Raw genomic sequence first — 26,059 nt, forward strand, 5'->3', positions numbered from 1 at the left:
CTCACCGCAAATCATTCCGGGAAAAATTAAACGATCATTTTTCATGAGGGCAAAAATTTTCTGCCATAATTCACCTCGGCACTTCGAACAGCTGTTTGTTGTTACTTTTCTTTTTGATATGTCATGCCTTTTGCATTGTTTTTTTTTCTCTTGTATTGATTGAGTGTTGCATATATAAATTTTGTTCTTGTTTCGATCCCGTGCATTCCACTTAGCATTGTATACACATCACAAGATCATTTAACTGTTGCATATTGTTATTTTTGTCATTGTTTTCTTTTATCTAATTATTCTTTCTCTGTTTTGATATGTTCTTGTCACAAAGATCTAGATTTTGTTCCCCCGTTATGTAATGCCTTCGGGCCTTTAAGGGAAAAATAAATGAAATGAAATGAAATACTTCTCAATGTGCCGTAACTAGCGGCCACCTGTGAAAGCCCTCACAATACGGGATGACACGTCAACCTTACCCGTTGCAAGCTATCGCCAGCACAGACTGCATGAAAATGAACGCGTTTGGCAAGCAAAAGGTGTCCATGCTTCAAAGTTCTGTCTGCATCCCGTGGTTGTATACTTTGGGTGGCTACTAGCCTGATTCAGTCAAAATTAATCTGAAATACCTATCATCTGCAGTGACAGCGAACCGAAAAAACATTTCGCATAACGGTACCGGCAGCGCCATCTCGCGCCCGTCATAGGAATGAGCAGGTGGGGATTCCTAAATTGTGCACTTCCAAGCCAGCTTGACTACGGTGCTGCTGAGAGTAGGCATGACATCTACCCGCTCATAGGCAGGCACGCGCTAAATGCGGCTCAGCAGCCGCTCATAAAATGCCCAAAATACAGCCATCCAGTATATATAACCAGAATTATGACTGTGTACTTGGGTAACCATATTTTACAAATGAAAATCTAGTGGTTTCTCATCACTTCAGGATTTTTATTCAGTATCCCTTTAAGTGTTAAGTCTAGCTTAATTTTCGAATGCAAAGCGAGCTCCTAATTATAATGAATGTAGTCCCATGTAGTGGCAAAGCAGTGCAAGGAATGCAGCTGACAAGGGGAGCCCACCAACTTTGCGTGCATGGTTGTGTTGATAAAGTAGCAGAAGCAGCAGCCACCATTATCTGAAATGTGTGGGATGGGGAGGCATTTGCCTCTGCCCTCATGAGCCTTGTCTTGGTCTCCCTGGTCATGTTGTTGCCCTGCAAAATGACTGTGGCCTCAGCTTATTCACGTCTCTGCCATGAATTCTCTGAGGTTCAAAGGCACATTGGGTATTGACACTGGAATTTCGGGAAGTGTGGAGCACTGCAGTGGAGCACTGTACTCAGCAACAGCTTTTCTTCGCAGAGAAGAAAAGGCTATATTGACATAGCATCTTACCGTCAATCAGCCAAATAGTTCAGTCGCACGATAGCACGCCTGGCCACCTGGTGTGTAGGCCTTTCCATGGTACCTTCACTCAGTCGTTGGTGCAGCTGGCGCGATCTGTGGAATGCTTCTTGTAACTAGACGTGCCTAGCAAATTCGGTGTAGTCAAGAAAACTTTTTAGAGTGCAGCTCTTAGACGCTTGTTCATGGCTTCCTTGTCGTCAGCGCAACGCGTATTTGCCACAGTGAGAGTGGAGGAGGAACAACTGGAAGGTGGCTACCACAGGAAGATCCTGGAGGGTGGCTAGCAGTATAACACTCCGCCTCCCACCAATGGCAGGTGGTGTATGATGAGCTGTGCTCAAATTTTGTATTACCGACCATAAATGTCTGTCAGTTTCTTTCCTTGACTTACATTTAAAGTTGGCAGTTGTTTTAGAAGTATGCCATAAATAACAATTAATGACAATGTAGCTTCCACTGCACTGCCAGAAAAATTTGTTGTGGAATATAGTGCTGGCTGCGCAAAGTACTGGTTCATGATAAGTATGCCATAAATAACAATTGATGACAATGTAACTTCCACTGTATTGCCAGAAAAAGTTGTGGAATATAGTGCAGGCTGTGCAAAGTACTGGCTCACGACTTTTTTTTTTGTTTCACGAGTCAATTATCAGGATATGAGTTTCCTTTCAACAACAAGCAGTGATGACATGGTACAGATTTTGTCAAAAGTATACAGCCCAAGGGGTCTGCTTCTGAGCCCTGCTGCAAAGCTCTTCTTGCTTACTCATGGACCCTAAACTCATGAAGGCTGTAGGAACTTAAGATCCTCAACCCTCCCAAGCTTAGGAGCGTAAAATATGCTTAAGGGCCTCACTACAAGGCTTGGAAGCAAACTCCTTGGGCTATATGTTTTTGACAAAGACTGTACCTATTGGAGTTGAAATTGCAACGGGAAAATTTTGACCGATGTGTTGAAATACGCAGGACAGAGATAATGAGTTGTTTGCTGTACTATTAAATGTATCGAAGAAGAAAGGATAGAAGAGCTTCATTCTTTCAAAATAAATTCACTTTTTTTATGCTCTAGTCATTTGTTTCAGAAAATACTACAGTTCTGTCTAGTGGTTCGTTTTCGTTGAGTCTTGGCTGTAAAGTTGCAGCGACTCTGCTAGAAATGGCAACAGATACTGCAGATTTGACAAGTGCCAGTAGAGAATACATGCGGGAACGGAAAAAATAATTGTGGCAGAAGTGGTGTGATACAGAGTGCTCCAGTCTTCCCAAGTGGCAATAACTGCTTCTGGGCGGATACACAGTACATGTCACTGCTCACGGACTTGAAGGTGCCTTGTTGCAGTCTTGTGTTGTCACTGGGTGGCACTGTTCAGAGCATCGTCCTTTCTAATGTGTCTGCACTATCTCTTGCAGGATAGCAACAGCAGCGTAAGTAGGACCAGCTTTCATGTCACATTTCTCATGAAGTGAGCGTTGCAAAAGTTTGCACATGATGCAGTGTCCTGGCCAGTTTAGTTCCGTAACCTTTATTATTTTTTTTTTAATTAAAGCTACGGTTTGTTGGGTGTTCCAGAGAGGAGTGCTTGTATTATCGGGGGCAGTTTTTCTAGAGCACCTTTTTATTTACTTTTCTTTCATCTGCGTGTTCACTGTGCCATCAAAACCTGAAACTGTATGCCCATTCTGAGTGTGCCTGAAAAGCGGTCACAGCAAGCTGAAATAAATAAAAGAAACATTTTTTTGACGATCGTATCAGAACTACAGTGGAAGCTTTGCTGCCAGGGTAAGTCGATACTTTGTAGTTGGCCAAACAGCTAAACTGGGTGAATAGGAAATTCTGGGTGTTCCGACACTTTTTATGACTTTATCCTCTTAACCTGTAATGCCCAGATAGAAGTTTACGGACTTCTAGCATTTCAACTTTACAGACTCCTACATTTCAGGAGTGTAAAAAAAAAACTGGCAGCTTTATTGAGAATAACATGACTACTGTGCATTTAAAACAAGCAAATGGGATGACCAGCAAATCAGTCAGAATAAAATCGCAGCAATTTCTGAATGTCGAAGAACACATTCAGGCCCATGCAATAAACTGTGAAATCTAAAACAGTACACACACATTGAAATTTTAGGTTGTTGTGCCATTAAGGTCAGCTTTTGCAGTATGATCTTAAAGGGACCTTCGAGATCCCTGGCAACCAGCACCAGATGACTTTGCTTGGGCAAATGTGTTGTGAATAGCAGTTTGTGCAGTGCTGTGGAGTATATATCTTGGCTAGCAGAAACTAAAAATCGTTGACATTTGTGTAGACTGTATCGCATGTGATCAGCGAAACAGTACGCGGTTAAAAAAGATGTCATTTAATTGTTGAGTACAGTCTGGGCTGTGACCCAAGCTACTGTTTCTGGAACAAGCTTCTCCGACGGTGTCACAGGGATCTTTATCTTGACAAGGTTTGTATACTGAAGGAAAGTTTGTAAGGGCAGCAACTCACTAATGGTCTCGGCATATCCTCACTTTCAAGAAGCCGTTACTTTCAAACTGCCAAAAATGCCTTTTTTTTAGGCACATGTTAAGCAGGATATGTACAGCTTGTTCTGCAATTAAATGCGCGTTGTAGAATGTTTCTCTCAGCTAAATCAGTGGATTGTTCGGACTCAAATTTCGCACAGAAATGGCATTTGGTCAGCAGAATTGTTTTGTACCACATTTATTTGGGGGTACTTGCTTGAATTCATGAAAAGTTATATATTCATATCGCCCGTGGCGACGGCGAAGCAAAATAAACCACTCTCTCGAGGATTGCCGTGGAGATTAAGCAAAGGAGGGGTTGTTTTGCTGAAGGTTTGAAGACTCTTTTCTGACTGCATGGTTTCTCAATGGTCACCAAAAGCTTAGGTTGGCCAAAGCTGTACTAAATTTGAACACCTTCGAGCAAAAGCACCTTAAAACCTCACAAATACACCCTCCTTTCCCGAATCTCCATGGCTGCCAAATGAGATCTTGATGCCAGCCATGGAATTGCTGAGAGAAGAGCCCATTTTGTTTCGTCGTCACCAAATAAAATGCGAGTGTCTGACTTATTCTCACCGATTCAGGCAAGTACCCCAAACAAATGCCAACCAGATACCATTTCTGTGCCAAATCTGAACTCGAACAACTCACCGGTTTAGCCGAGAAAAGTATTCTGTGGCAAGCGCTTAAAGGAGTGCAGACACCTAATTTTGGTGGCATGTTTTCTTCTCTACAATGATGCAAAAGACGCTACTATGCATGAATCACCATGCAATATTCGCCTACGACCGCTAAATAATTTATAATCAAATGTTTTTTGTTAAGCTTTTTTGGTTTCAGTTTCAACAGCCGAACAATGGCTGTGACGTCAAAGAGTGCTTTTGTGTCACATGAGGCATTCAAGAATGTCCGTATAATCACTGCTTCATCGTTTAATTTTAGTTTACTGCAGTGCTGAAGCCAGCCTTCTTCATGAGCCGGAATGACAATGAGTGTGGAAACAGCGATTAAACTGACGTTTTCTCATGTCTCACGTGACCTGTAAGTGCACGTTGACGTCACAGTGCTTATTCGGCTGTTGAAACCAAAACAGCACGAGAAAGAAATGCGATTATAAATTATTAAGCGGTCATAGGAGAATGCCAGGTGGTAATCCATGTATAATAATGCCTTACGCATCATTACAAACAAGAAAACACGTACCCGAAATTTAGGTGTCTATACTCCTTTAAGAGTGGAACAGTATGTATAGAAAGGATTCTCTGTCTAATTTTTTTGGTACTGCTTACTATCTGAAGGGTAGTAAAAAATATAATAATGTTATGTGATCGTACCAGCAATATATGCCTCAGGCCATCCTTTCTGGTGAGTATGACGGGGTGCCATATGAAATCAGGTATCTTTGCCTTTCTTCTGTCTAGCTGATATCTGTAAAACTGAACAGAAATGTTTGCTACCTGCAATCATAGTATGTTTTTTTTCCTCGCTGAGTGTACTGAATCGTGAGTTGAAAAATTGAAGACTTGTGGGAGCCACGATGTTGTGGAAATGTGTAGCGATTGCCAAGTCCCACTGTGCTGTGAGGGCTGAAAGGGGATACTGACAACAAATTTAACTTTGCCCGTATCGAACGGTTACCATGTTGTAATGACAAGGCTACTTTCCTTGAAAAACAAAAAAATTGAGCTTTCATGAGCCAGAAAATGTCGAAGAGAAATGAGAGAATGGTGCTGAGCAGCACTGTCATGGCTTAATTACCTGTAGTAACATCACTGCAGGCTAGTCCACTCCTGTCGATTTCATGGGTTCATTGCACTCGAACTCATTATCACGAGTCTGAATCGTGGTGTAGGCAAAATATTCTAGCTTTTTAAACTGCTCAACAGTAGTAACCTATTTTGCTGCCCAAACAAACGTGAACAGAGCAACAAAAAGCTTAAGAATTTTACTGAGAACAAAAAATGCCCTCATTAAAGGAGTACACACACTAAATTTCGGGATGCATATTTTTTTCTTTGTAGTGATGTTCTGGACAATGGTATACATGAGTCACGATGTGGTATTCACCTGCAGCAGCTGAATAATTTGTAATTAACTTTTCTCGTGTTTGTTTGGTTTCAGTTTCAAAAGCTGAACAGCAGCTGTGACATAAAAGACGCGTTCACGTCACTTGAGGTGCGCAAAAACTGCGATATAATCGTTGCTTGTTCATTTCATGTTATTCCAAGCCTTGTGCAGCCTTGCATAAGAGTTTATGTGAATTAAAATGAAAGCAGAGACCATACAAGCTTTTATATGCCTCACGTGACCTGAACATGGCTTGTATGTCTGTCATTTCTTGCTGTTGAAACCGAAACAGCATGAGAGAAAGAAGCTCATTATAAATTATTTGCTGCTTGTTGGCACAATCCACATGGGTGTCATGTTTTGTGATGTGCTGCTCATAATCTAAATAGAGAAAACACAACTAAAATTTGATGTGTCTACTCTCTTCTCATCTAAAGAGCAAGAACAATCATGTTGTTGTAGCACGTCGAAGCTACACAGATATCAAGTATAATGCTCAGTGCCCACCAGGTAAAAACAAGAAGATAATAAATGGAACAATGGACCCGTTGCTGAAGGTTGACTTTGTACTGATAAAACTGTGCAGCTGGAGGACGAAGGTGAGGGGCCGTCAAGGATGGGCCGTACTTCGGCGGTCGCGGTGAGGGGCCGCTGGCACTTTCTCTTTCACCTGCCACTAGTGACGCTGCGCTTTGGCCTGGGAACCACCTTGGGTGCCCTCGGTTGGTTTTTCCTGGTGCCCTCACTCACTGTCGTGCTCTACCTGGTCTGTCAAAAGGTGAGTGTGTCGTGTCTTGTACCCTGGTGTAAAGCACCGTCATTTGGCGTGTTGTAATTTTGCAGTCTCCCATGTGCACTATGCCCATTGGTAACCAGTCCTTGTGGGTTAAGCAGGGCCTTCAGCGAATTCCAGTTGCAGGTGTGGCAGCTATCTGCCCACTTCGCAACAGTCGCAGAGTCCAGCGGAGGGCACTCACCCCAAATCTGCTTGGCATACTTGTGCTCTGCAAGCCAATGGCATTGGGACACCGTTGGTGAAGAAGGCACTGGGAATTTTTTGCACTCTCCTGGACGCTTTGTCCACTATTGAATGGGAGACAGTGGCACATTGGAAGAGTGTGCGACTGAAGAAAATGTCACATGGCTGGCCTGTTTTCATGAAGCAGTCTAGACTGCTCCTAGTGCGCCATTGGAATAGCCTTGCTCTAGAAGAGAGCAGAGAAAGCTGATCTGTAAATGCTGCAGATCTGCAATTGGAATTCACTTCACCATTAAAGGTTAAGACCCTGAGACGATACGTCAGAAGCAGTGAAAGGGGCCTAACCACGGCAATCTTGGGGTGACAGATTGTGGCACAAGCTCTCATTGGGTTGATTTTGTGCTTAGGAGGGCAGATTTTTTGCAAAGAATATTGGGGCAATTGTTTTGTGGCCAACAATGTAGTCATGCACTGCTAGTTATTATGCACCCATACCGGTAGACTCTGCGACAACCATGGCATGTTGGACCTTGTGGTCGGATTGGCTCGTCAGACTGGCTGAGATTCTTTGACAGACCATTTGTTGTGTAATATGACACCCGTCATTGCCTGTTTAAAAGCAGCAGCACATGCTGTCTCTTCCTGACTTCATGCAGAAAGCTCGAGCACCTTGGGGAAAAGTATTTCCCGCACTTTTACGTAGAACACATTTCTTTTCACCTTTCCTTGCAGCTTGAAGGGTCACTTAAGGGAACTATCAAACTAAGCAAGAGGGCTAGCTTATTCCTCTGGATTACTACCGACACATTTTTTTGTGCAAAAAGGTGGTAGCATTGCCGAGCAAATCAAAATTAAGTCTCGAAACCCGTCTCCAATCAAACTGTCCATGAAAAATTAGCAGAGTTGCTTCATTTCTGTGACGCATTTGCACGCCATTTCCAAAGACAGAAAAATGAGGCCAGAAACCAAAATCTGAAACACTCGCAATATACTAATTCATCAGTCACAAGGACCACACTGTTGAGAGGTCACATTTGATGACGAAGAAAACACTGTGAAAGAGTGTGTCCCTGCTTTTCCTTGACTTGGAAATAGGCCTGCGCTAGATCACTCCACTTGTTTGCTATGTGGTTTTTTTTGCCAAATCACCAACCTGGTGATTTGGCAAACATGCTGGCTCTTCCTGTCTTCATGCACAGGCAGAGACACTTCATTTTTTATTCTTTTTATTGTCTCAAAATAACTTTTGTCTTCATGAAGAAAGCTCGGACACCTTGGGGGAAAAGTATTTCCCACCCTTTTACGTAGAACACATTCCTTTTCACCTTTCCTTGCACCTTGATGGGTCATTAAAGGGGAATTTCAAACTAAGCAAGATGGCTAGCTTATATATTCCTCCGGAATACTACTAACTTTTTTGTTTGTGCAGAAAGGTGATTGTGTTACCGAGAAAATCGCAAATCAGTCTGGAAAGCCTTCTACATATTAACCCGTCCGTTGAAAATGAACAGTTACGTCATTTCTATGATGCATTTGCAGTGCAGCTCTCCGAAAAATCACTACCAATTCCAAAGACAGGAAAATGAGGCCGGAAACCGAAACCTGAAACACTCACAATATACTAGTTCATCAGTCGCAAGGACCACACAGTTGAGGAGTCACACTTGATGACGAAGAAAACACTCTGAAAGAGTGCGTCCCTGCTTTCCCTTGACTTGGAAATAGGCCTGCGCTAAACCACTCCACTTGTTTGCTGTGTGGTTTTTTTTGCCAAATCACCAACCTGGCGAGGTCCACTGATTCATTGATGACAAAACCCACACAGCCGGTGCATCATGCCTGAACGTGGAAAATCACCGGACATGAGAGCATTGTTGCACGCTACAGAATGCAAACCATGATCCAGTCAGAGATCTACGAGACACTGCAAATGCTGTCGTGATACTTGGTGACACTCACTGTTGGTGACACTCGCCCTGGTTGGCCAGAGAGCTGGATGGAGCACGACGACGTCATGCATAGATGTGAGCAAATTTTCGTGGGCGATTTGAATGTGGGAGAGTTTTGGGAATTTCATTTGCGATTTTCTCAGAGACGTAGCCACTTTTCCGCTCAGAAAAAACTTTTGCACTGTTTCCAAGGAATAATGTATCCATCTTGCATAGTTTGATATTTCCCTTCATAATCCCTCGAATGTGGTTTATTGGCCCTGTATTATTAAAAATAGGTTTGGTTGTGTTGGTTTAGCTTAGATGAGTGCATAAAGCTGCCCTGTCTTTAGTATAGAAACTCACAGTTGAACATTTGACTTTGTGTTTTGTGCCAGAGCTGTCAACTCTTGAGGTAGTATGTGAGACCACAAAATTGGGCGCCATGGTTGGAGCGGCGATGTGTGTCGTGATGCTTTCTTGGGCTTTTCTGTCTATTACTGCACGCCTCTGTAGAAACAACCCCAAGCTCCAAGGTAGGTATCTCATTTTATTGCACTTGTGTCGCACACTTGATGCTTACATTGTTTTTCCTCTTAATTCAAAGCCCTGTTTTTGGTGAAACTTGCACATTTCATGTCTTTCAGGGGTGATAAGTTGGCGTAGATTCTCTTTGTATGTGTCTATTCTGACCCCTTTATGCAGTTTGCGGTATCGGGGCAGGCTGTCAGATTTTTGTGCCTCGATGGAAAAGAGACTGAGCGAGAATCTTGTGCTTGTCCTCCCCCTTTCCCGTTCTCTCTTTCCCAGGAGAGCTGCACTGTGCTGAAGGTCCCCCCGCTGCCCAGGAACGTGAACTCCTACTTCCACTGGAAGTTGTACGCCTTCTACGCCGCCTTCCTGGCCCTCCAGGCCGTGCTGCAGGCCTTGCCCCTGGGGCGCCGTGTCCAGGGCTTCACGTCCAAGGCCTTCAAGCAGCGGGTGGCCTATGACTACCGCCTTAATGGTGTGTGCCTTTCCTCTTTAAGACACCTCTGGGGTCTTTTTAAGGGGACACAGAGGATGACTCCACACAAATATTGTTCTCAGTAAAAATCCATTATTCTCTCACTCTCTTGCTATGTTGACGTTTGTCCGGCAGCAAGACACTAGGGGTGTGTGAATATTCGAAATTTCAAATATGAATACAAATATGCTTGATATTTGGTTATATTCGATTCGAGAAATCGATGCTCGTAAATTTTAAAGTATTTGAAAATTTTGCGAATATTGGGGACTGATATCAAATATCACGACAACTTTCATGAATGTGACTGTGATAAAACACAGTATCTGGGTAAATTATACGAAGATCAAGTTTAACGTGCCTGGAAAACTGTTAAAAGACACCCTCTTCTCTTTCTTCTACGTCGCGTGGACCGGTCGCATTTTCGGCCACTGATAGTCTGTGGCCTCGTGCGAAGTTCCGCAAGTGGGCTTTTCCATATAGCATATGAGCGATCGCCAGATTCGAACAATCACAACGCGAAAGTGCGCGTTTTTTTTTCTTTGATCCTTCTATAATGTGTTGCATACCTAACGCGCACAATCATGGCAGTCGTAATTTCGCGCCTTTACAACTTTTCCAGCCCGAGCTTCGTCACCTCCTTTTCATCAACAGTGATATGCGGAAAAGCCCACTTGCGGAAGTCCCGAAAAGGGAGGGGATGGGGGGGGGCTTGAGTCGCAGTGTCATTGAAAGAGCAAGTGGCCGAGCAAAAATCCCGCCTATTGCATGGTGCATTGTAATTCACACACGTCTGATGTGCGCTTAATGGCAGTCGTGACGATAGCACCCTTCTCGCTAGGCCAAAAAAAAAATAGCCTGGCCACATAGTTTCAGTTTCTTGCTAAGCTGTCCCCATCTTTCTTTCTGTGCAGGCTGGGTCAACTTGCTGGGCACTGTGGCATTGTTTGGGGCGCTGACCTACTACCGCTTTCCCATGGTCATCCCGTACCGGTACATCCTGCCGCTGCTGGTCACCACAGTGGTGTTCGCCCCGGTGCTTTCCCTCTTGCTCTACATCAAGGGGCGCTTTGCACCCTGGCACCACCGCTTCCCTCCTGGCAACACGGGTGCGTCTTTGTCGTCTTGCACCACTGTTTCCTCAAACCCGACGCTCGAAGGCTTGAGCCTAGTCAAAAATCTAGGACTGTGATGGCGGCTTCTACCCAACAGTCTGTGTGCCATCAGCTCATTATGACAGAGACAGTTTTCCTGTTTCTATAGATGTCGATATGTGGCTACAACACAGTTCCTTCACCCTGAGATTATTGGGAGGAAAAAAAAAAAAGAGGACGCAGTTCCATGATGCACATGTAGGCCATTAGGGAATATTACTAAATTATTCTTTTTTAAAATTCCCGTGACCTGTATACTTTCACAGCCTGCTGAACAGTTTGCATGGCGAGGCTAGCCCAGAAGTGCTGTTGGAAGAACTGCCAAGCATTGATTCTGATATAGTGGGGCTCAGCAAGATTAGGTGATCTGATTACACTTGGCAATAGAGGGCAGGTTTGTATGCTGTCACTGGTTCCCAAGTAGGAAAGAATCTGTTGTAGGCTTAGGGGCATGTGAATATTCAGTAATTTCACATATTTGGTTGAATAGTACAGTATTCAATATTCGATATTCCAAATCTCAAAGCATTAATCTTGAGTGAATAACATTTCTAGACTGCTTCCTTCGGGTGGATTCAGTTCAGCGTACTCCTCCGGGGTGGCACCACGGCGCACATGCAGCCAAAGGCCCAACTCCGTGGACACTTCCTAGGGACATGCATCGCATGACTGCGCACCTGCAAATATGCTGAAGCCGGTCTGTGCATGCAAAAGCGGCAGGAGATGCAAACATGCACAAGCACGGTGCCCGGACCTGTACCTGCCAATGTCTGCGCCCGTGCTTCCACGGGATGAGTCTGAGCTGACTGCAGCTGCTATTCTCCGCGTGAAATTTGCTAATCAAGCATGGCTGCACAAGTACAAGAAGGAGCTAGCATGAGACACATGGAAATAGGGGTGCCCCTTTCTGATGCCTGACACAGAGTGGTGCCTGGTGCGCAATGCATATGCCTGGCAGATGTTTATGGAGTCACTGCTTAAAAGCAACGGCTCCACAACGATGAAGTCACAATGAAAAACAGCAGTCAGACCCACAGATAGGTCTCTCGCCCCACAAGTACATGGGCACCGCATGTAGGCCGCTCCCAATCTCTGACGGCAATTTTCGCAGAAACAGCTGAATTAAGTTGACAAAGCTTCAGTGCACACTCTTTTTTATGTAATGGCCTTATGTGTTAGAAAAATACGATTTTGAAAATGCCTGCTGTGCTTTTATACCTTTTTTTTATGCCAGAAGTATTTGAAACATTTGCTTTCACTTTGAAATTATTGGAAGAGTATTACTATCTGCTTCAAACCAAAATACCAGTATTTGCACACTCCTACATAGGATATTTGACCAGTAAGAATATAGCTGGCAGCTTTGTTGAATCCATCAGCTTGAGTAGGAGAGTTGCATTTGCCTAATCATTTATAACTAAGGCTCCTAATTTTCTGCGGCAGAAAATTTTAAATTTCGCGAATTGAGAACAAGATTTTGCAATATTCTACAAGAAATGTAACATGCATTAGCGCATGTGGCCTTACGCACAGCAGTGGCTGCTATGCTGCCACTTTTGCCTCGCTGCTTCATGTTTCATACTGCACAGTTCTGTGCCTGTTCACCCAGTTTTTACGTTTCCTACCCCTCATGACGCAATCACTGAAACCTCTTTCTTCTTAATGGCCCACACCACTTCCTTCTCACGTTTGGAGCAACTGTTCTGAGTCAGTGCGTGCCGCATGCTTCTCCTCTATGGTGGTTTGGCTTGTAGCGTTTGTCCAACGGCATCTCAGGCTATGAGGGGCGCCGTAATAGAGGGCTGCGGACAATTTCGGCCACTGGGGTTCTTAATCATGCATTGACATCGCACAGGATCACCCTTATTGCCTTATTGCCTTTTTCCAACTCCGCTACCAGAGGACCCTGGCAGAGCATGTCAGACTGGGCTCTTTTAATAAAAAGTTATGGGAGCACTTTGCCAATCTAAAGTGTGGCAAGGCGAAAGCCTTTGGCCCTGCCGACTGTGATTCTAGCTTCGCAGGTTCCCATACCAGTCGCACTCCCAAAGGCTTCTACCTTGCCACGCTTTCGATCTAGGCGACGTCGTTGGAGCTTGCGGTCTGCTTCTCTAGCCTCCTTCTTCTCTGGTGGTGACGCGCAGGTGGTGCCACCAGCGTGCGCACCGTTACCATGATGACCTTGGATGTGACATCACCCTCTCTCATCGCTATATCAACGCATTTTGGTTGTTTTATCTGTTTTTTTTCGCTACAATTAGTTATCTGATTCTCTACAGCCATCAAACTTGGTGTGGGGGTTACATTTTGCCCCCTCTATCTGATGCTACCATTCGTTTTTTTGCTATCCTGACTAGTTGCCGCGTTATTCGCGGAAGACAGCGCTACATTGGATGTGCGAGTATGAGCCACTAAAGTCTTTCGCCTTAAAACATCCACTCTTTCTTTGTCTCCCTTTTTCTGAGCTGTGGCCGTTGCTCCTTCTCGTGCAGGCAACGTGCTGAATGACTACATCAAGGGCCGTGAACTGTCGCCACGCATCGGCCAGACGTTCGACCTGGCTGCCCTGTGCTTCCGCTGCGGACTGCTCACCTGGGTCAGTCTTTCTGCTTGTTGCCACTGCTTTGCAAACAGTGGTCCCTTGAATATGTGCATTTGTGCCGTTTCCTCCTGACGCATGAACAGAAGTACTGTGGTAACACTTTTTAATGCTCACTCTTTTGGTTAGCTCTCAGAAACTGGAACTTAAGGTTATCGAGCCTGCATTATCCTTTGCTATTGCCTACTATCATATTGCTGCGTATAAATGAACCTCCTAACTCCCAGCTGTCAGCAACAACAACAAAAAAAAGTTGACTGCAAACACAAATGGATGCTACCCTGCAGCACCGAAAAGCCAAAGCTGGAAGACGCGTGTCTGCAGCTTTTCCCGCAAAATGTCATTGTGGGGCGCACACAGCTCAAAGTAACACGTGTCACAGTGCATTCTTGGAGCAATCATTTGGAGGCAGATGTAGATCAAAGATGGCAAAACTGTGCACCTTTCCGCCTTCCGCAGTCGCATGCGGCCCATCTGGCAGGCCCGGTCAGCGGCAAACTGAACTGCCAACGGCCCTGCAGTTTCAGAATGTGGCATGACAATGATCCAAAGGTTACCAGAAGTCTGTTCTTGTGCTTTTTGCAGCTCGCCAGGGGAAGCAGCTCAGCGCAAGTGACTCTGGTAGACTGCTTGTACCTCGAAATTTTATTTCCGGAACCTTTTTTTTTTCACAAGGCTCTATTCATACTGACAAAAACGGGCACCGGTGCAGAGCACAAACTACTCGCAGCTGGGCTGAAACTGCTTTAGATCCCGAATAAGTCAGGTACAAATGAGGGTTGAGCGTCTTATTTCAGGTGGTCATTCTTTGTAGAAAAGAAAAAAATTTTGTGCACAAAATTTTTCAGCACAAAATTCTCACAAACTCACCTGGATAACATGCCTAACAAACCCTCTCACCTACGTGGCCATGTATGTAGAGTACGATAAACCTGGTTGTGTGTGCAGTGCTTGTCTTCGAAGACGTGAGCAGTCATTATTTTTTATCCAGGCAGGCACAGAAGTGTCGCCACAAAGTATGTGGGTGCAAAAGCACTTTTCTCCTGTCATGTATGGAGCTGTAGTCTTGCCATGTGTGTGTTTCCTGGGCTGCAGGTGGTTCTGCTGGGCTCAATGGCTTTCCAAGAGTACACCACCTGGGGCCGCTTCGACTACGGCTTTGCTACGAGTGCGGTCTGCCAGTTCCTCTACATCTGCATGGTCTTCTTTGATGAGGTGAGTGGCAGCCTTCACCTGCGTCCAGGGAGCAAGCTGCCTCAGGTTTGACTGGTATCAGCGCTCCGCCTTTTGTAGCGACAGCTACATTACGGTAGCATTTCGAGCCTTCGGCGTGGTTGGTCCTGTGGTGCGGAGCAGCTGCTGGCGGCGCGGTGCTGCAGCTGATCACGTGGTTGGTCAAGTGACCAAGTTCCACTCGGCCAGCTGTAGCTATCGCGTCACTCCAGGTTTAACCAGCGCTAAACCACCGCCAATTGTTTTTAGTTCATTGGTAATAGGTGCCTGTACGTATAACGTATGGTGTAACATAGCATGCACCTGCAATCGTAATAAATTCATGTTGTACGATGTCAGCTAGAAATTGCAGTTATACATAGCTTTATTTTATCTATACTCGTTCTCTTTTTTTTTACACTGGACAGTCCCGGTAGGGCCCAAAGAGATCAGTTGGTGATATCTGCGAGATATGTGGAAGTTAATGCTTCTGACCTATCCAATTTACTCCATCACTTTCACATGCTGATACTGTGAACCATTCCTTTTCAGCAAAAATTTTCATAGGTCCCACAGAATTTCATTGTAGCTGAGTTCGAGTGCAATTAATTCTGGCAGCAAATGAAGCATTTATTGATGAGAAATTTCTATTTAAAATTTTAATTCACGCCCACCACTCAATTCAAGTGACATCAAGGCCAAGAGGGACTTCATGACCACTGTTTCGAAGTGAATGGCAGTGGATATCTAGCTTCCACGATCCACGCACTGAAGTTTCTGGTTTATGGGCTCATGGGCGTTTTAATGTCCCAAAGCAACTCAGGCTACGAGGGACGCCGTAGTGAAGGGCTCCGGAAATTTCGACCACCTGGGGTTCTTTAACAACGTGCACTGACATCGCACAGTACACGGGCCTCTAGAATTTCACCTTTATTGAAATTCGACCGCCACGACCGGGATCAAGCTCTCGTCTTTCGGGCCAGCAGCCGAGCGCCATAACCACTCAGCCACCGCGGCAGCTATCACGCACTGAAGTTGTCTCAGTGCTCTGCAGTTAGCTTGTAAAAACAACTGGTAGTTGCAGCATCTGTATTTTATTTTTAAGCCTTTTCTGGCTGATAAAGCTTCATTTTCAGTGAAAGTAGCCTCTTTGTCATTGGGGTGCAGTACAGTCAAAGGAAATGATCAGCATGATCAGAGTTTGGCATTTAACTCAACCTCATCTGCTGTGGTATCCACATAGTAGTGCCCTTGTCAATAAATGCACGGTGGGCTGCGCAGGAGTACTTCCTGAGCTCCGCCTTTGTGACTGACGATGGACTTGGCTACGTGGCTGTGGCGGGCAACCTGGTCCTGATGCCTTTTGTGAGCGCCTTGCCAGCCAAGTTCCTGCTCGAGCAACGGCCCCGGACCCTGCCCTGGTACTGCCTGGCTGGCATTGGACTGCTCTTCCGTGAGTGGGACTCTTTCTTGCTGGCTTACAGTCATACTAAGTATGACTTGCAGCAAGAGGGGTGTGGTCACAGTTTTCGTCGCAAATGTGAGAGCCTGGTGATGGTTAGAATTCGTACTTTTGACCTTTTGTCGAGATGGGCCGTTTGCCCTCAACATGTTGCCCTTGTATGCAGTTTCTGCAGGGGCTGCTTTGCTGACAGTTCTTTTAACACTTGCACAAAGTTCTACCATGCATTTACCCATGTGTGCTGTGTGATGTTTAGCCTTGCTGCTGAAGAATCTGCCTCTTGCAGACATGGTCAGCTTTTAAGAGGAGCAAGGGCCACTCTTGCTTTTCTGTTCATTCATTCAGTCTTGTTAGACCCCAACAAATGCACACTCCCATGTTGGTGGCCTCCGTGGCAAGAGGCCTGCAATGATAGCATGGTAAAATGAAAAGCAAATGCATTCGACTCTTGACAACTTGAACTGGGAGGGGACCAAATATTTGTTCAATTGTGCGGAGTTTTAATGAGAGGGAGTGCAGACTTCTACTACGCTGACAACTTTTGGCCCGAACGAGCTGTATACGGCGTCGTGCCATATCATCAGGTGGTTGAAATTATTCCGTTAGTGCTTCACTAACGGCACCTCTTTCTTCTTTCACTCCCAACACACAGCTAGTTTTCAACACATACGATTGATAAACACTGCCCAAAAAATGTTAGCCCAGCTGTCAGGCAGCGAATCAAAGCAGGACATTCTCGGCAACAAAGCAATTTCAAGAGTCAACTTTATAAAATTGGTTTGAAAGGAATAGAAAGCACCTAATCAGCTATGTATCAGTAACAAATGAAGTGTTTGCTGCCATGTTGGCCCAATCTATATGCATGCGACTACACAGGCATGCACAAATGAGCAAAGAAAGATGATTGGTGCAAATGGAACTACGGGCTGTTTCACCAGTCATACTTATTTATGTGTGCTTTTTAAATTATTTGTGTTTTGATTGTGCCAAAGGGGGAAGGGAGCTGTGCACGTGCGTTTGCAATGCGCCTGGTTCGATTCAGAGCCCACCAGTCGCCAAACATCTGCACAGTCTCCAGATTTCAGGCAACACACTGACTGATCCGGAATGTGGAGTTATGCAAGCAGTCTAAGCACCCGTGATGGTCAATAACACTGCGAGAACTCAAAGGATGGCCCCATATAGCAGTTACTGAAAAAAAACTCGCACTGTCGGCACCATACCCACTTGCTGGCCATCGAGTATTGAGCTGTGGAACGAAATTTTCAACTGCAGTTTCGAAGCTTGCATGACTGAATATGTTCTTCAGATTGTTTTTCTTGTGCCTGTAGTGTCTGATCATGGTGCGTGTGCGTTGTGCTTGTCTTGCTCAGACTTTGAAAGTGCTATATTGTGGGTGGTAGCGTTTTTTTCTTAGTACCCATAACGGCAGTTGATTTAGCGATTCTCATTTACCTTTCCTACTTGGGCTGTGTATCCTTCTGGCAGTGTTTTGTGGATAAGGAAAAATGAAAAATCTCCACAGGCATTGCTTTGGTGAATAAACATTTGGGCAAGTTAGTATTTGTTCATGAAGCGTCAATGGCATTAAGAGCGCACGGAGTAAAAAAATGAGGCAGCAGAACAGTTGTCTTCTTTTCTATTTTGTTTTTTGTCCCCTCTTGATACCATGGCAGGTTCTTGTGTGTTCCATTGGATCCTTGAAATATGCACCCGGTGCAAATCCTCTCTCATCTTTCTTAAATCTGTCTCTCTCTCTCTCTGCCTCACGAACAGTGATTGGCCAGGGAGCGATGCACTTTGCTCATAAGCGGAAGTACCAGCTCAGGCGCAACTGGCCCGACCCAAACTCTCGAGGTCCAGGTGAGTGTTTGCCATTGGCCCGGGACATTTGCCGAACGTTACCACCCTGCTGAAACGCAGGACGTGCGCATTGCTTCCACTAGAAGCCTCTCTTTTTCCTACACGTCAAGCAAGGAATTTCTTGCCAGTATCGCTGTCCATGTGTGTCTGTACTACTATGTGCTGCTCAGCTTCCACTTAGGATATCTTGGCGGTTTTATGTGATGTAGCTGCCAGGCTAGTTGGACTGCGAGACTGAGCATGCCCTCATTTTATTACGACTGTTTATGACAAGTATGACTACTTGACCCAGAGGACAAATAGAAGTTTGCCTGCATGAATAGGATACCGCGTTCTAATCATGTAGCGACTATTGTTGACAAAAGCATAGGTGTCATAAGCTAGAAAAGGCCAAAAAACAAAATACAGGTGTCGCTGTCACCAGTCAATTGTGCAAAGAAAATGCGTGTGTTGGTGCTGATTTTTGGGCACGGATCCCTGCACCACCATTCATTTCAGGCCATGCATTATTTTAGGTAAGGACGTCAAGAGTTTGCATTGAGTGGAAGGAAGATTTTTAATCCAGTCCTTCTCGCCAATAAATGCTGCTTCTGCTCCAGAACGAGCCAGAGAATCAGTTCTTACTGAAAACAGTAAATGTGTCGCGTTGTCCCCAATGCCCCTTTGAAAGGGCGTTGAACGCGACCCCAAGTTGTTTTTTCCAGTAAAACTCATTTGTTTCACTTTCTGTGCCCCTGCTGACATTTGCTTGGCAGCGAAAAACATATACCGCATTTAATTGCATAATGGACTTCATGTGTAGACAGCAGATGCGCAATGAGAGTGGGGACGAGGGAGTGCACCGGAAACCCAAGGCAAAGGGTTTTCAGAAGGTACGATGGACGGCCAGAATGGGAGACTTTTTTTTTATGGCAGCTGAGCACATGGAAAGAGTTGGGTGCTGCAGACTCACTCTGCCTTCTCCCGCCTCCCCACCTTGTGCGTAGCGGGGTCATTCAATCCGCAGTGGAGGCAGAGGCGGCTACAGCTGCACTCGCGTTATCAATACGATCGTGAATTGCATCACCATGTTTATGGCCTCGAACAATGAGGGTTTACTCTGAATGCATTTGCTAGGCCATGTGATCATTTATTTTTCATTTTGTCTAGTGGTTCCCCAGTGTTGCTGGGTGCCTATTGGTTTTCTAGTGGGTACAGTCCGACTCTGGCCCTGTGCTTGGCTCCTCTGGGATGAAATTCTTGGGAAGATGAGTCCTGAAATCATCATCATCATCATCCCCCTTTGCAGGCCTGGACTACCTGATGGACAACCACGGCAACCGGCTGCTGGTCTCCGGGCTGTGGGGTATGGTGCGGCACCCAAACTACCTCGGCGACCTGCTCTGCCACCTGGCCTTTGCCTTGCCCTGCGGTCAGTCGAAGCTTGCTGCTGTTGGGATTTTGTCACTTATACACCAGCGTACACGTGCACCTCAATCTCATCAGCTGTGCGGTCCTCTCTCCTGTACGCAGGCCACCGCCACTTGCTGCCTTTCTACAGCGTGCTGCTGTCGACGTTGTTCCTTGTCGCAAGGACAGTGTCGGTCGAGAGCAAGTGCCGGAAACGCTACGGTGACCTCTGGACGCGCTACACCCAGCGGGTCAAGCACCGCCTCGTGCCCTACATCTTCTGACCAGCTGGCAGTGGCATCTGTCCATTCTTCATCTGCTCCTCCCCATCTTTACTTTAACCTCTCATCACCTCCGGCAGTCTTGGTTTTATGTCCGCTTCTCTCCCCCCTTTCATATTTATTAAATCTCTTGTAGGTTGCCAGAGAGATGGGGCGCTTTGGTCATGCACGAATAAGCGTACAGGTCTTGAGTTCAAAAATGAAAGCAGTGCTGTTGTGGAAAGGGCACTTTAAAGGGCTCACTGTCCTCCTTTTAAGCAAATATTTGTGCATTACCACTGCAATGGTTTAAATGCATTAGCCAACTGTGAGAGGGAGAAAAAGATAAAATCACCAGAAGCCCAGTCCAACTTGGGTGTGGATGAGCGGCAGGGAAATCAAAACAGTGCTTGGCCCCAACCGTACGCTACCTTTGCATCGCTGTCTATAAATGGTTTGCATGCGACACAATTTGTGTTTTTTTAACCTCTGTTTACTTCTGCCACCACTGCAGTGCAATGCTGCATTGTGCGAGCGATTCCCGCAGAAAAGAAAGGCGAGGCAACCTTGTCATGGTTGTCAGAAAGAAAATATCAAATGGAATTCAGTGTGGTTGTGTCTCCATACTTTTAGTCTTAAGTGACATCAAAAAAAATTCTCACCTCTGGGTCTCTGCTTTGTAAAAAGCTTGTCTGTGTGCTGAGCAAGAAGGTTGCCAAAGTTTGGTTCTCGTCACAGTGTGAAAGTCATGTACAGCAAGATCTTGCTGCCAGGTTGCTCGTCTACAAAGTGCGCACACAAGCTTAGCATGCATTCACATTCACTTCTGTCCAGTTGTCATGGACATCTACATTTACCGTAATTTTGCTGGAGACTGTCCGCACCCAGTACATAGAATTGCATTGGGCATTCCATGGTATGCTGGGTGGCATTGAAAAGTTAAAATTTTGAGTTTTAAACATACATAGCCCAGAGACTGAACAATGGGATTTACGTCATTTTGAGGAAAAAATGGAAATATCCCCTTCAGGCACCAATTAGACCTACTGAAAGAAAAAACCTTTTTGCATAAATCACGAGTAGACCAAAAGAGATGTGCAAAAAGTACACAAACATATTTCAGCATATTGTATTCACATCCACATAAATGGACATGACGCGTCAAAGCTGCTACAGATTGTTAGACGTGAATGTTTAGCTGTGAGAATGTGCGCTGCAGAGGAAAATTTGGCACTTCTGGCATTGAATGTTTGCTCCATCATGAACTAATCATGCGCACAACCTGGGCACATTTCTTATTGTGTAAATAGTTTCTGTATATTACCTCTCCCCCTATCCTCTTATTGTCCCCTCAGCTCTTTCATTTCTCCATTCTGCCTGCTATCCTTTATTTCCGCTGCCCCAGCTCAGCTGCTTCAGTATCAATGGTGACAACGGGTCTAGCAAAAATCTTTTCCTTCCTTTTTATAATCATTTTAATAAAATCACTTACTACTACTATTATTACATCGCATGTGGCTTTTAGATGTGCAGCCTTTATGTCTGCACCATTGTACAATTAAATGTCCAGAAGTTGGGGCCAGTGGTTGCTTCTATCATATAGGCAGTGCTTAAAGTCTGACTCCATCGAAGGGCTCTCAAGTGATCTGAGCAGAGGTGGAGAGGGAGAGAGAGAAAGGAGCTTGCAGCCTGTTTTATACATGGTTTCTACAAAGAGTTGAAATTTTTAAAGCTTGTTGTTTGCCCAGTTAGTCGGAAACCTCAAACAAACTATCCCCACGTTCCGCCAGTGTGGTGATTGTTATTTTGTAGCCTTGGAGCCAAATGGCCAGCTCTCCACTGACTCGTGGTGTGAAGACACTGATTCCCTTTTTTCATCCCACCTTGGCTAGTGCTGCCATTTTGTATTTTCCTGTGTCTCGGGGTTTCATACGAAACGTTAATGTTCAAACCACCACTGAAAAGAAGCATAAAGAAGGGTTTCTTGCTTCCGATTCATGTCATCTACATTCTAGCATGGAGGAAGTGGGGTCTCTGAACCCTTCAAAACAAAAAAAAATTGGCAGTGGCTTAACTTGGCTAACCCTGGAATTCAGCGAAAAGCAAGCATGCTTGCCAAGAGTCTGAGGCAGCTCCGCTATACGCTTGCACCACATATGATCATACATGGCTAACGTGGTTGGGCTGAAGGTTGTTCAAGGTCACTCTCTCAAGCCTACGCGACAGCTGCTTTACCTAGCATAGTAAAGCCTTTCACTTCAATATTGTTGATTGGTGGTGCAGCTCGGAATGATTTGTGACAACTGCAAAGACGATGTTTCTGTAAAGAATCAGTTGTCATGTCTTGTGTGCTTGGAAGCTGTTCTAAAGCTTTGGTGCATCTCAATCTCCCAGTGCAAATTCATGCTGCTCTTCTACATTTCTGTGTAAATAAGAATATGAGCAAGCACACTACTACAATTCATGTTATTATATTTTCTTCACATCAGCGTAAGCGACCAACTGAAACATTTTTGGTTTCGCATGTTGCGTGCTCATAATACGTGGCAAAAAAATTCATTTGTATTTCTTGAGATTACTTTTTCTGTATTTGTTATGTAGTATATAAGCGTGTGCCCCAGAGACTCTGACAGTTATCCATTGTATCTCTGCAAATTGTAACAAAAAATGGCTGGTGGTTTAGCATTACCAAGCGTGAAATGTTGTGCGAAAGCAGTTTCTTGTAGGTGGACACCACCGCCACATACCTGAAAGCTTAAGGTGTTCACTGCCCCGGGGAGCGAGTTATGTGCGTTTTTTTCTTGTGTTGTCCGTGCCAATTTACCCAATGTAAGCCAGCGGCCTATGCTCCAGTGCTGTGTTTCTGCATCAACGTTGTCCACGCCAACGCATGCAATGCACATCTCTGTCACTACAGTCACATACGTAGCTCCAAGCGCAAATAGTATGTTTTATAGTAGTATTAGTTGAAGACCATGTGGAATGCACAGTGCGAGTGTGTGTTCGGAAGCCTAATGCTCTCACGCAGTGTCTTTTGCACTATAAACATTATTCCACACTTGGTGTACTGTGTCCTTCACAGCCAGAGTCTCTCAGGGGTGTTAAAGGGGCTCTGGAACAACTCAGGAGAGTACATACTCGCTTAATGACAACATTCTGTCACCATGAACACCTGAGCCGAATATAGAGCTTATTCATGTGACGTCAGTTGCATGCAGTGCCACCGCAGGTTCGAATCCCAGTCAAGAATATTTATCTTTATTTGTTTCACCTGGCACAAACCCACAAACATCCCGCAAGATCTTGCCCGGTGTTTACCCATTGGTGTAGTGCTTTCGCTCTGTGGCATTAAAGGAGCTCTGGAACACCTCAACTCGCTCAATCTCCACATTCTGTTGTCATGAACACCTGAGCCGAATAGAGCTCATTCACGTGACACAAGTTGCGAGGCATGCCTACGTTGGCAACCATGCCGCACAACAACATGGCAGTCTCATCGCGCCGCAGCCACACAAGCAAGACAATCCCCCCTTGTCCTGCAAATCGAATAACGACTCCCATCCCAAAATGTGGCGACAGGCACTTTTGTCAGCTCCCTTCGACACACCTCTTAGAAATTTAGCGGGGTGAGCTCCGCCTCCCCGCCTTCCTTTGTGCAGTGTCTTTTGGTTTAGCGAGCACCCCTGTTTGAGATTTTAGCTTCAAGCCTAATGGTATGCCTACTGGGTGGGTACAGGCTTGCCATGTAGGAGCCTCCTGCCGCTCGCCAAATCTGATAGTGAATAGAGTCAGTAGTAGGCCACAACATAAAAAAAGAACGTGCAACTTCTACATAATGCATTACAAAAATTTCTGGAGGATATTCATGAAACGGCCTCCATTAACATCCCTGGAAGACCGCACATTAAGAGCCCCTTCAAAACCCCGTTAACTAAGCCAAGCTTGGTGCACTATTACAGCAAGTCCCTTGCAAGCACCAAAAATACTGTACACTGTTCAAAGCCTCACTCTAACCTGCTAATGGACCAAGGTCATATGAGAGGAAACCCAAAAGCAAAATTTTACAGCGACTAATTTTACAGCGACAGATGTTACTGGCACAAACCATGGGACCTCGGTCGTGGTGATGTTTGCATCTGCTAGAGGAGGCGCTCACGTGAGAGCCCGTGCGCGTGCCCACCGTTTATGGTGGGGCATATGCTGCAATGCAAGTTCGCGCCTGCTGGATCACCCCAGGTGATCAAAAGTAGTCCGGAGGAAGAGCCCTCTGCAACGGTGCCTCCATCTCCTTTCACCTAAGCCTCTCCATCCTCCTGTGCGTGCCAGGCGTCTGCCGATCGAGAGAGCGTTACTGCGCCTTTCCTTACCTCAATGGCATTGTTTTTTACAGCTGAACAAGGATGGACCCCTCCCCTTTTTTGCAAACTTTCGAATGAAAGTGGTAGCTGGGCTAACATTTTTTGGCAGCGTTTGTCAATCGTATGTGTTGAAAACTAGCTGTGTGTTGGGAGTGAAAGAAGGAAGAGGTCCGTTAGTGAAGCACTAACGGAATAATTTCAACCACCTGGGGATATTGCATGACACCGTATACAGCTCGTTCGGGCCAAAAGTTGTCAGCATAGTAGCAGTCAGCACTGCATATCGGAAATAATCGGGGGCTGCGTAAAGAAAAATCATATGGCAACTTGTTTTCCGAATTTGTGTTTCTAGTGACTGACGATTGATTGGTGTGCAATTGGCGATGATGAGTTCATGGAATTGTTCTAATTGATTCAAAAAATGAAAAAATTGGAAACAGGGGGGCTCAATGGTGTCAAAATGCCCACAATGAAAAAATCAATGCTTGATGACGGTAATTTAGAAAATTTAGAGTGGGTAATTTATCAATCAATCAATTAATTGAAACAAATGAGAAATGCGTTCAAAGGTGTTTCCAACAGGCAAGGTGTCGAGCCAAACGGGCAATGGCATTCCATGGACTCCCTAGCAGCGCTGCAACGCGATGTCGTGGTCCACCGTTAAAGGCAAAGCTTAAGCGTCCTCCAATTTTTTTAAACATCTTTCCTGAAGACTTTTGTGGTCTCCTCAAGCAGTTGACGGTGCAACAGGTAGGCACTGTTGTGGAAAAAGATGACAAAGACAAAAAGACTGAATGCCAAGTGGAAAGCAAAAACTGAAACTGAAACACCATGCTGAGATCCGATTTCGTGCACTGCCAAAGGCAGACATCTGGATTGAGGCCGCTTACTTCCTGTGGCTTCACTTTCAGGCACCCGATGCGCCATCAAGCCCCCTAGTCGAGATCAGTGGTGTGTAGCTCGGATAACGATAGGTTTCCGCTTTGGTAGGCGTGCTGTAAGCTTTGCGTGCGCATGAAACGTAGGCTACCAAAATGACGCAGCACAGAGTAAAGCGCTATCGCGAAGTGACATTCACGACATAGCATGCGGGAACGCTGCCACAGCTGCGATGTAACAGCCGAGTCTGTATTGAGTGGGTTTCTATTGGGCTTTAGTCGGAAGTGGCTCAGGAAAACTCAACAGACTTTTCGGAAAAATGCAGCACCCAGGAACGTAAAAACAGGGTTGTGCTATCAGTTAGATTTCTTGTCAAAAATTGCACTGTGCCGCATGGTGGCGCTCCGACTGCACAGCATGCACAAAGGAAATTCACCAGAAGCACACTTCGCTACTTGATTAATTGGGATATCTATAATTTACATGCTCACAATTAAATTATTCATGCACACCTCAGTACATACCTCGAATATACGTTTTTCAAACATCTGTGCATTCACTAGACGTGCCTTCATTCACTTCCAAGAGTCAAACAGTCGTGGTGGAGTGGAAGAGTCCCCATCTCGCATGCCGGAGGCCTAGATTTGATTCCCACCTACACCACAATTTTTTTTTTATTAACTGAAGCCGCTTCAACGTCATACCTGCTCCATTACATGAGCTTGAAGGTTAATTTGTACGCGAGAAGTGGTGTGTTCGCTTCAAAATGCATCTCCCATCTACAACCACCACACTTCCACACTCCAAAAGCTTCCATCCACTAGAAGCTTATGCGCCACATGGAATGAAACAATGACTGAGAATTCAGTTTCAAAGACGCAATGGGAAGGCAATGAATCTGAAAGTGAAATGTGCAATCACTACTGAAGACACAGATTTGTCTCATTGCATCGTGTTGCCACATTGTGGTGACAAGAGTCCAGCACTCGGGGA

General features: G+C 45.3%; 1 protein-coding gene across 1 annotated transcript; it reads left to right on the forward strand.

Annotated features, from left to right (window-relative positions):
* The first annotated feature begins 6,554 nt into the window (after nt 1-6,554).
* Nucleotides 6,555-20,358, forward strand: LOC144132765 (delta(14)-sterol reductase TM7SF2-like). Its single transcript, XM_077665407.1, has 9 exons — nt 6,555-6,755; nt 9,695-9,890; nt 10,805-10,999; nt 13,537-13,640; nt 14,739-14,858; nt 16,137-16,308; nt 18,094-18,180; nt 19,469-19,591; nt 19,693-20,358. The coding sequence occupies exons 1-9, from the start codon at nt 6,594-6,596 to the stop codon at nt 19,851-19,853; spliced, it is 1,320 nt and encodes a 439-aa protein (XP_077521533.1). The 5' UTR covers nt 6,555-6,593; the 3' UTR covers nt 19,854-20,358.
* Nucleotides 20,359-26,059: the final 5,701 nt, after the last annotated feature.

Source organism: Amblyomma americanum, chromosome 5 (genome assembly GCF_052857255.1).
Source record: "Amblyomma americanum isolate KBUSLIRL-KWMA chromosome 5, ASM5285725v1, whole genome shotgun sequence".
Taxonomy (NCBI): Eukaryota; Metazoa; Arthropoda; class Arachnida; order Ixodida; family Ixodidae; genus Amblyomma; species Amblyomma americanum.